Source organism: Temnothorax curvispinosus, unplaced genomic scaffold, assembly GCF_003070985.1.
Source record: "Temnothorax curvispinosus isolate PA1 unplaced genomic scaffold, ASM307098v1 QBEX01015641.1, whole genome shotgun sequence".
Taxonomy (NCBI): domain Eukaryota; kingdom Metazoa; phylum Arthropoda; class Insecta; order Hymenoptera; family Formicidae; genus Temnothorax; species Temnothorax curvispinosus.
In genome coordinates, this window is record NW_020225421.1 from 37,966 (window position 1) to 50,768 (window position 12,803).

The 12,803-nt window shown below is 48.3% G+C and overlaps 1 protein-coding gene across 14 annotated transcripts; it reads right to left on the reverse strand.

Moving 5' to 3' along the window:
* Window positions 1–11,722, reverse strand: LOC112465905 (disks large homolog 5-like). Of its 14 annotated transcripts, none has more exons than XM_025033697.1 (13): window positions 11,478–11,722; window positions 10,133–10,350; window positions 9,226–9,243; window positions 8,700–8,847; window positions 8,120–8,522; window positions 7,585–8,004; window positions 5,961–7,022; window positions 3,708–5,787; window positions 2,497–3,436; window positions 2,135–2,388; window positions 1,773–2,002; window positions 1,398–1,617; window positions 1–1,115 (listed from the first exon to the last, which is right to left on the reverse strand). In XM_025033697.1, the coding sequence occupies exons 2-13, from the start codon at window positions 10,173–10,175 to the stop codon at window positions 1,009–1,011; spliced, it is 5,925 nt and encodes a 1,974-aa protein (XP_024889465.1). In that variant the 5' UTR covers window positions 10,176–10,350; window positions 11,478–11,722; the 3' UTR covers window positions 1–1,008. The 14 variants fall into 14 exon arrangements, with proteins under 14 accessions (XP_024889465.1, XP_024889469.1, XP_024889464.1 ...); XM_025033701.1 differs by having other exon boundaries at window positions 8,120–8,471; window positions 10,716–11,722; XM_025033696.1 differs by having other exon boundaries at window positions 10,716–11,722.
* Window positions 11,723–12,803: the final 1,081 nt, after the last annotated feature.

A 12,803-nucleotide genomic window follows, 5' to 3' on the forward strand; every position in this document is an offset into this window, starting at 1 on the left:
ATATATATATAATATTATATGTATAATATTACATCATATATATATAATGTAATATTAATATTTTTCTATACATAATTTCGCTACTTAAAATAATCGACTTTTCATCAATGTGTACATCCATTTGGTCTGAGGGGTTAATTAACAATGTGATAGCCGCCAAAACGACCATAACTTATTTTCTAATCAACAATCCACCAAATTTGTAATGGGCCATAATACGACGAGTGTTTTTCTTCTTTTTTTTTTATAACGATCCATTTATGGTCTCGTACGAATTATTGGTTTCATTAACTTTAGCCGCATTTCCCGTTGCATTGCTTGATCGGAGATCGAAGCAAATTGACTATTGAACATGATCGTCTGCTATTCTCGTTTGCTATTCTCAGACAATTAATAATGAGCAAGTAGATACTTGAAAAGGCAAGCACCAATTTCACAATATTTCATCAATATCTTACTTGTAATATTTGTCAAGATAGTCAATTCCAAAAAAGTACTCGAGAGAGAGATAATTCTCTAAAATAAATTTAGTTTATAGCTTCCACAGGTTTAGATTTCTATAGATTAGTCAATAGATTTAGTGATCACAGATGAGCTATATATTGACACTGACATTGATACTGATGCGGATAAATGCAAAAAGAACTTCATATAACTAAAAGTCAGTAAAATAATTCAGTTTTCAGAATAATAACTGAAAGAAACGCGACGAAAACTGAAATACTTGTATGTACCTGTTTTACTGCGATAATTCAACGAGTTAAATGCGCTAAAACAAAATGGTTCACAAGAATTCGTCTTATCACAACCAAATTGAGCGATATTCTTCGTTAAGCAGAAACATCCGTGGAGGGTGTCGTATCCTCCTTCCGAAATCAAGAGACCATAAATAAATAAAAAAACTGATTTTGCACAGCGATTTTCGCATATGCGTACACGACGTAAGGGCCCCCGTGGTGGAATTTAGATTGATTTCCACTGCGGCTTGTGGGGACCCCCCCTTTTGTGTCAGGGACCCCCTCTAGGAATCCACAGCGCTTTGCTTTGTTCCTCATCTACCGAGGCTTTCACCTGCGTGCATATATATGCCACATTCACGCCCGCCGGAATCACGGCTGAAATATTGTTAATACGTACATTGCTACATTGTAACATTAGAATAAGCATAATTTATAAAGCTTTTAATTTTTTTTAAATTTTAATTTTTCTTAATTTTCACTGCAACAAATTGACAATTCATTCGAAAATAAAATAAGAAAAACGAAAATATTAAGAATAATTGACCGTGAAAGATGTCAAGCTAATTTGCTGTAGTATGCATCATTAAAATAACAGGCCGTATATAAACTTTATATTTCTTACATATGCGAATGAAATTGGAAACACAGTTTGCTTACCGGAGATGTAATGCTTGTATTCCGCTTCTATCTTGAGCGCCTGTTCAAACATTTCTTTCGCAGCCTTTGTACTGATTTTGTCGCTCGGATATCTGGAATCCTTTACCTCCTTAATTTGCGTTCTATCCTTGAATTTGATTAATAGGACGATAGGGTAAATTTGATGTCTGTGAAGCCTCTCGATGGAAGCCATCGACACGTCCAAAATACAGTGCGTATTCTACAATGGATACAATATAAATAAATATCGATATATTTCATTAAGCAATACCAGCTACTTTTTGTTATTATCATCCGATATAACAAATAGCGATATTACCAAAAGTGATTCTTGCTTGTCACATTATTGATCGTTATCCAATGATGCTTATTTACCTTCTCACATATCTCTTTAACGGCCTGCACTGTCGTGCATTCGAAGTAGCTGCCTTTTTTCCTATAATCTATGTAGAGCGCGTCGCGTAATCCTTGCTCCAAAGTCGACTGCGAACAATGCATCGCCTCTGCCAGACATCTGGTGAACTGTCCCGGGTATTCCTGCAAAAGTCTCGTTACCACGCATTCGCTGAGCGGACCGATGATCAGCACGGGCCTCAGAGTGGGATCTGTTATTAAAGATAAACAAAACTATCGTTACTATTTACTAAACTTACAACCAGAATATAAAAAGGCTTATTTTAAATGACCTATTGAGCTATCGCTTTAAAATATTAAGAATTGTAGGTAGCAATACGTACAATCGAGTCTTTCGACGCGCTGATAACTCGCCGGAAGAGTATCTTCGTTCAACGATCCACTGTCGCTGTACCATCCCAAATTGTGTCCCGTGGAAAGATGCGATATTTCCTTGGTACTGTCTCTACTGCTGGATGACCGTGGCTGCTGTTTTTTCCGACGGAAGAAACTTCTCCTCGCTCTGGTATCGCTGCGTTTGCCAGTGTCTTGTTCCAAATCGCCTAGCGACCGTCGTAAGAGCAATTCTTCCTCAACCCTAGAGACAAGTCACGTATATCATAATTTAAATAATTTCGATATCGTTGTCAATCGTATTTTCTCCGTTTTAGATATTCCATTATCATTCATCGCAAATGTAACTTACTTAAATTTGCTGGGAATTATCCCGCAAGTCTGCCTACGACCGGTCTGATCGACTATCCAGGCGCGCCAGTGTCCCGGCGTGCCATTGAACATGGTATTGTCCACGTACAAGATGTCGTCCTTACTAAATCGCAGCTGTAGGCTATCGCCCACTTCGCCGGTTCGATCAAATAGCGCCTTCACGTAAAAACTGTCGCCCGGCTTGTCCTTCACCTCGTTATACCGCTCCGGCATGTACTGAGCGACTAGCGTCACCTTGTCCGCTGGTCGAGCCAGCTCAAGCGCCGCTTGCTCGGCGGTCGCCTGCCTCAAATCCACGCCGTTGTACTCCAGGATCCTATCGCCGGCGAACAGGCCGGCCTCCTCGGCGAGACAGCCCGGCTGAACGGAATGCACGAAGATACCGACGCCGTTCCCGCCTACCAGCGATATACCGAGATTCGAGCACTTTCTAGTCTCAATCAGCAGATACCGCGGCTCGCCACTCGGCGGCGGCTTCCGATTCTGGTCCTCCTGCGTGGGGCTCCTCATCGCGTTTTGCCGTTGCATCTGTGCACGATTCAACCGATCCAGGGTGGCGGCGCTGCGAAGCTCCGGTTTGCGGATGTTGAATGACGCGTTGTCCAACGACGCGGAGGGCCTCATCTCGCGTTCTCGCTCCTGCGTGCTTCTCACCTCCAACGAGGCAGACGGCCGCATGTGCTCGACGCGCAGCGTGCTCATGGTGGGCGCGGCGGTAGTGGTGACGGTGGGAGCGGTGGTGGCGATGGTGATGGTGGCGTCGCGTTCCGGCTCGACAGGCTCCAACGTCTCCACGGTGCTCTTTCTCGGTGCTTCCGGACTGTTGCACGGTGTCGGCGAGCCGCTGCGACTCCCGGTTGCGGCTCCGTCGCCGGCTTCCGACGAACTCGAGGACCCCGAGCCTTCTAACTCGGTGTATTCTTGCAAAGAAAAATGTAAAGTCCTATTTAAAAACTTACCCCAACAACGTCAATGCTAAAAGAGTAAAAATATCCTGAAAAATTACAATGAAACATTGTTCAGATTTTTTTTGTAGTATCTACCAATGAGGAAGAATTGAGGAGAAGAGAGAGAGAGAGAGACGGAGAATGGACGCACGAGTCATGCCTTTTCAAGAGAACATGCTACAGATTCCAAAAGTGCACTTTTTGAAGGATCGCATTATTTTCTCTGTGCAAAAAAACTACTCACTGTCCGGGCTATACTGCACCAGCATTGTAATCGAGTTACCACACTGACGTAGAACATTGGCGGCCAGCTGGTAGGTCGCGCTCCGCATATTTATACCGCAAACCTCCAACAATTGGTCACCGATCTGTAGGCCGACTTGCGACGCCAGGCTGTGCTCGTACACGGTAGAGACGAACACGCCGCCACTCTCCAGGCAGGAGATCTGGATTCCCAGCGGCTCCACGGACTTGTCTATGTGGACTCTCCGCAGTTCTCCGGGCGCCGGGCGTGGCTGCGAGTAACAGTAATCCGGCATACTGGCGCGTTTGTTGCCGCTACCGCTTCCTCTGACGGTGCCGCCACTGCTGCCGATTCCGCTGGTGCTGCCGGTGCCCGGACTCAACACCTCCACGTGAAACGTCGGCATCGGGCTGCCACGCTCGGAGGTTCTCTCTATGCTGCCGGTGGACAACTTGCCAACGCTACTTTTGGACGTGACGCTGGTGTTGGACGGTATACGGATGCGCTGGTCCTCCTTTCTGCCCGGCAATGTGCCACCTTCGTATCCGTGCCCGTAGATAGACGTGTCGCAGGGTATACCGAGCGGGAGTGCACGTGGCTTGTGATAGTGCAGATCTACGGAGGGCGTGTGCAGGTGGCCGTAAGTGGTCGGGGTCGTCTGCGAAGGTCCGGGGCTGTACGGGGGCTCGAAACAGTAGGTACGCGCGTCCGGCAGGCCTATGGACTCGCCCGATTGCGCGGGCGACGGCATCGTCGGTGGCGAGGGATAGCGCGAGGGCAGGGAGTTCTGGTGCTGAGTGATGGGATGCGGATGCAAATGATGCAGGTGCGACGACGCGGCGTACGGATGATGCGAGGGAAACGGAAAGTTACCGGGTGCCAATTGCTGTCGCGACGTCGGCCCGCTGGTGGTCGACGCGGCGGACGTGGACGAGCCACCGATGCCCGACGAGTAGAGCTGCGAGTGTACGCGATTGTGCTGCAGCGTGTCCGTGGTCACCTGCGTATCGCTACTGCTGCCGGTCGTGTACTTTTGCGGCCGTTTGTTCACGAAGTACGAGTCGACGTCGCGGCCGGCACCGCCGGACTTGACCGAGAAGTCGATGCTAGTCTCGGACGGCGCCAGCGCAGACCCAAGTCGCCCGGTCTCCGACGCGCTGCTCTCGAACTCCGTCGACGGCGGCTTTTTGCTGCCGCCGTCGATCGGGATGTCCTTGAACTGCACCGCCGGCGTGAACGACGGCTTCTGGCTAAAGAGCTGCCCGGTCTTGGTGAAGCTCGGTAGCGGGGTCTCCACTGCTTTGTAAACGGTATGACGATTATTGACATTGGAAAAGTTGGTCAGAGGGATGGGGTTGGAGATACGATTGTAATTATAGTTATCGTATTTCGGTGGATGCAGGAGTACACTGAGGGGGAAACGTTCTTTCGATTTTCGCGAGTGCAATATAGTACCGGTCCCATTTTGTATGAGGGGTCCGCCGCGCGCCTTCGGCCACGTGCCGCCGTTCTTCTCGACCTTCTCGGTGCCGCGGCGCTTGCTGCGCTTCAACACGCCGTTGTTGCTGTTGCTCGCTTTCTTGTGGTAGCTGTCGATCACCGAATCTAGCTCCGCTATCGCGTCCTGCTCCTGCTCGAACGTGTTCGGACTAGAGTTGCGGTGACCCTTCTTCTTGCTCTCGTCGCGTTCCTTGCTGTGTTTGCGACCACGCACTATGTCGATCTTCTCCCGGAAGTTGTCCCAAGCGTTGCTGATCCCGCTCGCTTTCTCGCCGCTCACCGATTTCGCAGCCTTGTAGACGTTGCGGTCGGCGTAATTCGTCGATAAATATCGTCTCTCGTAATCGTCCGACGAGGCTTTCAGCATCATTCGCTCTTGCTCGGTTTGCGAGCAGCTGTTCACCATCTTTTGTTTCTCCGCGACGAAACTTCCGTCTATCGTCACCGTTTCCGAACTGGCGGCGGATGGTACCGGAATACCTTTCAACGTTGTGATCGTCAGTACGTCTACGGTATCATCGTTCAGAATGGCCATCGCTTCATGCGCTGTAGTTATTGTATCCATGGGTTTACTATTAATCTGAAAATTGAATATAAAAAATTGAAGACATGGACATATACTATAGTCTATTTTTTAGCTGACAAATAAAAAGAACTGAATTTATGGGTACAATACCTTTTGTATATATTACAAATATTTATTAATCTACAAATTAGAAGTATAGACATGATGAATTGCTTCGTGTAACTTACGTTTAATACTCTGTCTCCCACGGCAAGGTTCCCATCCTTGGCAGCCAAGCTGCCGGGCGATATTTTCGAGATGTAGATTCCAAGTTCTAGCGTGATACCGTGTGGCACTGTGCCGACCGACAGCTGCGTAGTTCTCAATGATCGTCTGGTTATCCGACGCCGCTTCACGATCAGCGTCGCCGGATTCACGGTGGACGAGCGCAGAGTCTCTAAGATCACGCGGGTCGACACGGACGTACAGTCGACGTTGTTCACTCGCACAATGCAATCGTTCACCCGTAGCTTGCCGTCGAGGGCGCTACCCTGTGTCACCTGCGCAACGTAGACGCCGGTGTCGTTCGGATAGTACGGACTGTCGCGGCCGCCGACGAGAATCAGTCCCAAGTCGCCGCGATCCGAATCCAAGCAGATTCTGCCGGGTTCGACGTGAATCGGAATCATCTCCCAGTCGTTGCTCTCGTCAATCTGCGCCAGCTGACTGGTTCGCAACGCATGGTCGCCGAACTCGATCTTCTCCTTCAGATCCTTCAGCTCCTTGGACGCCTCGTTTCGTTGCTTCTTGATGTCGTCGGAGTCGCGCAGAGCGCCGGCTAACTCGGAAACCGCGCGATCACGTTCCTTCCGTAATCTGTCGCACAGAGTTCTTATGCTTTCTCGCTCCAGCACTATCTTGTCGCGCTCGCTGAAGGCCCAGTCTCGCCTCCTCTTCGACACCTCGGCCTCTTGAATGGCCTCCTCGAGCTCCCCCTGAAGCGTATCCACGGATTTCCTGAGTTTATCCAACTCCAAATTAGCCTGTTCCAAGTTATCCATGCGCTGCTTGTCTCGCGTCGCGTAATCTCTCGTGTTGGTCTCCTTCTCGGCCTCCTTGCTGACGCTGTCGCGTTCGTGACTGAGCGAGTTCAGTTCCAGACGATGCTTATGGTCTCGGCTGGAACCTTCGGAGTAATCGCCGAATTTCTGCCGTAACTCGTTACACACTTTCAGAGCCTCGTCTCTGTCTTGCAATGCGGAAGAGATCTCCCTCTTCAGTGTCTCAATTTGATAAGACAATGTTTTCTTCTGCAAATAAAGGGCGTCGATGTAACAGATTGTATGTCAGCAATATATCATTCATTTCGATAAAACGGTACAAATAAACATCGACAGTTTTAAATTTCTTTAGCAGTTCATGAAAATAAGATTCGTTAACTTTGGAAAATAAACTCGTGTGATACTCGCGATAGTTATAACCGTTCTCTTTAATCTTGACACTTTCCTTTTAGTACTAGGCTAGGTACGTTAAGCGCAACTTATATATAGGTATCGACAGCGACAGGCTCGGCTGGTATACTCGACAAAAGCATACTGATAATCGCAAATTGACAGTTTCCAACTTAGTTGTACAATAATTTGTTTCAAGTCCTCGTTTCGCAACCGTCCGTGACACGATATCGATATCAACTAAACGTTTCAACATCGGAATGACATCAGAAGAGCGTGTCACTGTCAATACCATTGAAATGTCGTGGTACGAGTTATTACGATTAAGGGCAAGATCGGAAAAACAAGAAATACAGTACCACTAAGGAAGAGTATAAAAATAACACTATTATTCATCGTCCTCGATTATTCGTTTCATTACCTCGTCGAGGAGCTGCTTGTTCTGCGTTTCCAGATGCGTGTTTTTCGTGTACGCTTGCGTGAGGTCATCGCCCAGCTTCTCGATCTCCTTGTGCACCGTGTCACGTTCTCCCATGATTAAGCTGTATTCCTGCAGGGCGGCGTTTCGTTCCTCGGTGAGACGTTTCATATCCTTGCTGGCCTTCATGCGCAGCATCATCGCCTGGTTGATCTCCTTGACCGCCTCCTCGTGCTGCTGCTGCACTTTGGCGAGCGCCTCGCGATACTCGTTCCTCTCCCTCAGCGCGATGTCCCACTGACGAATTGCGGCGGTGCACTGCTGCTTGAGACCGTTGCGCTCGCGAAGGGCGCTGTTACGTTCCTCGAGAACGGTGTCGTATTGCTTCTTCAGCCTCTTGGCTTCCTCTTGCGATAGCTCTAGCTGTATCGATCACACAGTGCGCAATTTTGTATTGTAATTTTCAATGCGCAGAAAAATATGCGCGCGACCGATATACGTCGCGTTACAAGAATAACGCTTATCGATATATACTTGCCTTATTGACGGCGGATGAATGAGACGCTATCAAATCGTCGTATCGTTTCCTGAGGGAATCGTATTCGTCCTTAACGGCTTCGTACTTTCGTAACGCGGAGAGATAGTGCTGATTCATGGCATCGTTGCCCGTGGCATCGGCGACGAGAACCTCCTGGTTCTGCATGCGCTGCAATTCCGAGAGTTCCTTCTGGAGGGCCTGGACCTCCCGGTCCAATCGTTGCTTGTCGTTCGCCAGATCGCCATATTTCGCTCGTAAGGAGGAGCTCTCTTGCGATGTGGCCTCCAGTTGATTCATGACTGCTATGTGTTGCCCCCGATAGTACTCCAATTCTTTCATAGTAATCTCACACCTGTTTTTTAGTAGAGTGTTCTTTTTACTTTGCAGATGACTTAAAATTAGCCTGAAAGTCAAGTTTTAAGCGTGATGTAGAAAAAAAATGCGTGAGGTGTGAGTATGTACACGATTGAAAACACGATTGAAATAAAAGAGGAAAGTGACGAGGGACGGGAAAACGCCGAGTGGAAGGGAGGGCGGCGAATAGCAAGACCAAGGTAAAAAAAACGAAATCAAAACAAACCGTCTTATGGTATCGGAGTGCTTATGCCTAAGTAGCTGAAGCTGATGCATCGCTTGATCACACTGAGCCTGCAAACCGTCGTAGTCGCTACGACATTCGGGGCCACCGACTGGGCTTCCAACACTGCCATAGCTTCCACTATCCCCCTCTGGTTTTATGCGACAAGTGTCAATTCCAACGGCAAACACATCAGAAAAATAATCGATGTAATCCAACATAAAGTGTAAACGGTAACGTGCGTGTGTGAAAATGAGGACGCGTTTGACTTTTACGTAACTTGCGACAAGGTATACAAATTGAATGTGGGAAACGTTTGGTGAAAAATAAAATTGTATGTTGCTCATACTACTCCCCCGGTGCGTGTACAACCTTGATTCAATCCTTCTCAACCAGTACCACAAAGATAACAAATGCAACGAGAGGTATCACATAGAAAAATCTGTTGGAAATATGACGTACGACGTACATGGACGGGTCTATATGTGCACATGTATTTTTGTAACGCTCGTTTAAAAATATCTCTTACCCATGTTGAGTGCACCATCTGGAAAAATTAATTATAAACACCTGTATTACTTCAAGACGTACGTACACTAATCGTGCATAGAGAGGAAGAGGGGGCGCGAACGAAGAGACGGAGAGAAGGCGCGAAGAGGCAAAACGAAGTAAAAAATTACGAAAATCGTCCGAACAGCGTGTAAAAATTTCACGATAAAATTTAAAAAGTCCGATACGCTTGTTACAGTAGAGGGAACAACATAATCGGAGGTCTCGCTAGCTTTCACCGGGAAAGAAACTCTAGGTCACGCATGTAAGCATAGAGTGATTCATTGTTTTCCTCGGCCAACAAACTTATCGGCGATATTTCACTTATTACAAATAATACGATACGATATCTATTTTGTGCCTTCTTTTAAATCCATATACGTCCGGCGTTTCATCATCTGTCGAGAAACGAACGCTATACTTTCTCGGAGGAACGTAAAAATAATTCTTTATCTTTTTTTTTTCGAAAGTAAACAAGAATCGCGATCGCATCCTGAATACAATACATCTAGTACCGGGCGCCGAAACTAACGTTTCGAGAGGTAGCAATTAATGTCTAAAAGACATTAGAGAAAAGACAAGATTTCTGGCATCTTAAAGACATCTTTATGATGTCTTTTAGACATTAATGCTACCTGGGCCTACATCTCGTCCCAGGGAGAGACTCGTCGAGCGCCGCGCGCCCGCCGGGGCGTTTAATTCTCCGATAAAAATATTTCTGCGGCGGCGGGCGGCGGCGATGCCGAGGACGACGACGCGTCGTCCTGACGTCTCGCAATTAAAAATACAATGACACGCTGACGTTAGACATTATCGAGCGAAGCCTCAGAGAGCGTGGCTGGTTCTCGCCGCGGAGAAAGAAGTTGAGAATAAAAACTGTCACTCACCGCTACTCCCAGCGCTGTCCAAGGAGGATGCACCAGAAGCCATGCTACTCGGCGGTGGGCCCCAGGGCGCCGCGAGGAGAAAGAAAGAGAGATGGAGCGAGACAGAGCGGGTGTTTACGTATGTGTGTGCGCGCGTGTGGATTCGCCGTCTCTACCAACACAGGCGGCCGTCCTCGTACGCCAGCGTACGCAGCGCGGTCCGAAGCGGCAGGTATCGCCTGTGGAAAAGCGTGCCGTGTACATTACCCGTATACTTCACGGAAGAGCGAGCCCTTTGTAAAATTACTAAGAAGCAGCCTTCGGGATGACATTATGGCCACTGTACACGAGCCTCGCGCATGTATGTGTGCATACGTGTGTATATACGTCACGCCGCGCCGTGTCACGCTGCACACCGGCGTGTATATCGGGGCCGCGTATATTATCGGGGAAAAAATACCACTACCCAGAGAGAAGATAGATATTGCACCTGACGATGCGCGCGCGCCCGCGCGCGGACAAGCACACACACATACATACGTGCACGTGCACGTAAAAACGTTACTCCGATCTCGCGCGCGCGCGCGCGCGTGTGTATACACACCTCCTCCTGCTCCTACGCCACCGCCTCGTCCTGTCGTCGTCGCCGCCGACGTCCGCGCTCCAACACACAGACACGTGTCGCACGTACCGTCCGAAAGATTTTCTATGCATCACTTCTCTCCCGCGCGAGCGAGTGCGCGCTTAGCCAGTATACACAGGGAGAACACGTAGCGGAGAAAAGGAGCGCGGAGCGAGGGGGGAAAGAGGGGGAGGGGCGGGGGAACGGGGAAGGATATCCCAGCGCGCACAACCGCGACCGACACGCACGTTGGCAGGCGATGGGGAGCACAGGGGGGGGGGGGGGCAGGCGCGAGGGGGGCAGGCAACAACGTGTTATTTCTTTGAGCGGCGCGTAATAAATTTATCTACGCGCCAGCAGCATCTGCGGCGGGGAGTCCCGGTCGCCGCGACGGATCCACGCGTGGATTTCTCCACCTCTCGACTCGACGTCGACGTCGTCCCTCGTTGCCTTCCTTCCCTCGTTCGTCAGTCCCGCCGCGACTCCGAGGCCTCGGCACTCCCGACGGCGAACTCTCGACGTTCGCGAAAGTACCCGTTCCTGGCTCGCTCGTCGCACAGTCGTCGCACTCGCGCGGAGAGAATCGATCCGACGATCGTCGACGACGATGACGACGGTCGCGAATTTCGCGAGAGGCGGCTTCGGCCGCGGACAGCGAGTCCTTGGAACGTTTCCTACTTGTCGACGACGACGACGACGACGACGACAACGTGGGGAAGAATCGCGCGATCCTCTCTCGCTCACCTGCTCCGCCAACCAGTCTGACAATTAGCCATTTTGGTTCGCCTGGCTGTGCGAGCGCGCGCGCGCGCGCGCGCGTGCTCTCCCGACGACGCGACCACCGCTACCGCTACACTCGGTTCGCTCCTCGTGTCGCGGCAACACGACGACGACACCCTGCACGCAACGCGAACGACGAACGCCGACTGCGATAAATCCGCGTCCCGCGATCCGCCAGACCGCCACGGACTACGGAGCCGCGCGCGCCGTGCTTTCGAGGACCGCCAACTCTCTCTCTGGCGCAGCGCGCAGGCCGCGCAGCTCGACGAGAGTTCGCCGCGTACTCGCGGAACTCGCGGCGCGGTCGTCGTTTATCGTTAGAGTGCTTTTCATTTGGCGACACGAGCGTCATTTCTGTCTTTTTTCAGGCCGTACGATAGCAACTTTTGATTGGCCCGGCATTTCTTGGCACCTCCCGCCGATGTTTGAATTGGCCGATGTGGAAATGGCAGTAAATCGTCGCAATAAAAATTGTATCGTAGTAAAAGCAATGGATAAGAATTTTCTCTGTACAGAAAACGTGAAGAATCAACAGGTTGAATAATGAAACAAAAGAAAAGGGAAAAAAGAACAAAAAGATTACAATAATAATTTATTGTATTGACACTCTTTTATTAAAATGGAATATATGATGAACCATATGTATGTACATGAACATGAAAAAATAACGGCTTTCACGAAATGTTTTCAAGTAAAAAAAAATTTTTTAAATGACTTAAAAAAGAAAAACGCAAGATAACTAATAACATTATTACTAAAACACGAGTAACTTCTAAAATAATAATCTTTATATAAATATTAATGTGAATTCTTATTGTGTATGGAAAACATAAAATTCTTATCGGGAAATTAATTATGGCTATATTAATAATGTTAATAATCCCGAATTTTCTTAAATAATTAGCAGTTTATCGAACCATTTTAGTATATTTTGTTTGTAACTTATATGTCGGTAACTTATATTTGTGTGCGATATTTTCAGGAAGATTTATCACTTTATTACTAATTAAAGCTTATCAGATTTTTAAGATGAGGTAGGTCGGCAATAACATGCAAATACCTATTTATATCGCAAGGATGTATAATACAACTGACTGTATTACTATATCTTCCTGTGTTGATACCCAACGGTTTCCAAATTCCAGTGTTTCTTGGACCCCATGGTATAAAATTCACGTGGAAGCCCGCTGCTTCTGCTTTATGCACAATCTGAAATATTATTACCTTTGCTGATTTACTATTCAAACTGTTATCTATAAAATAATATCCTACTATGTTTCCAACGATCAA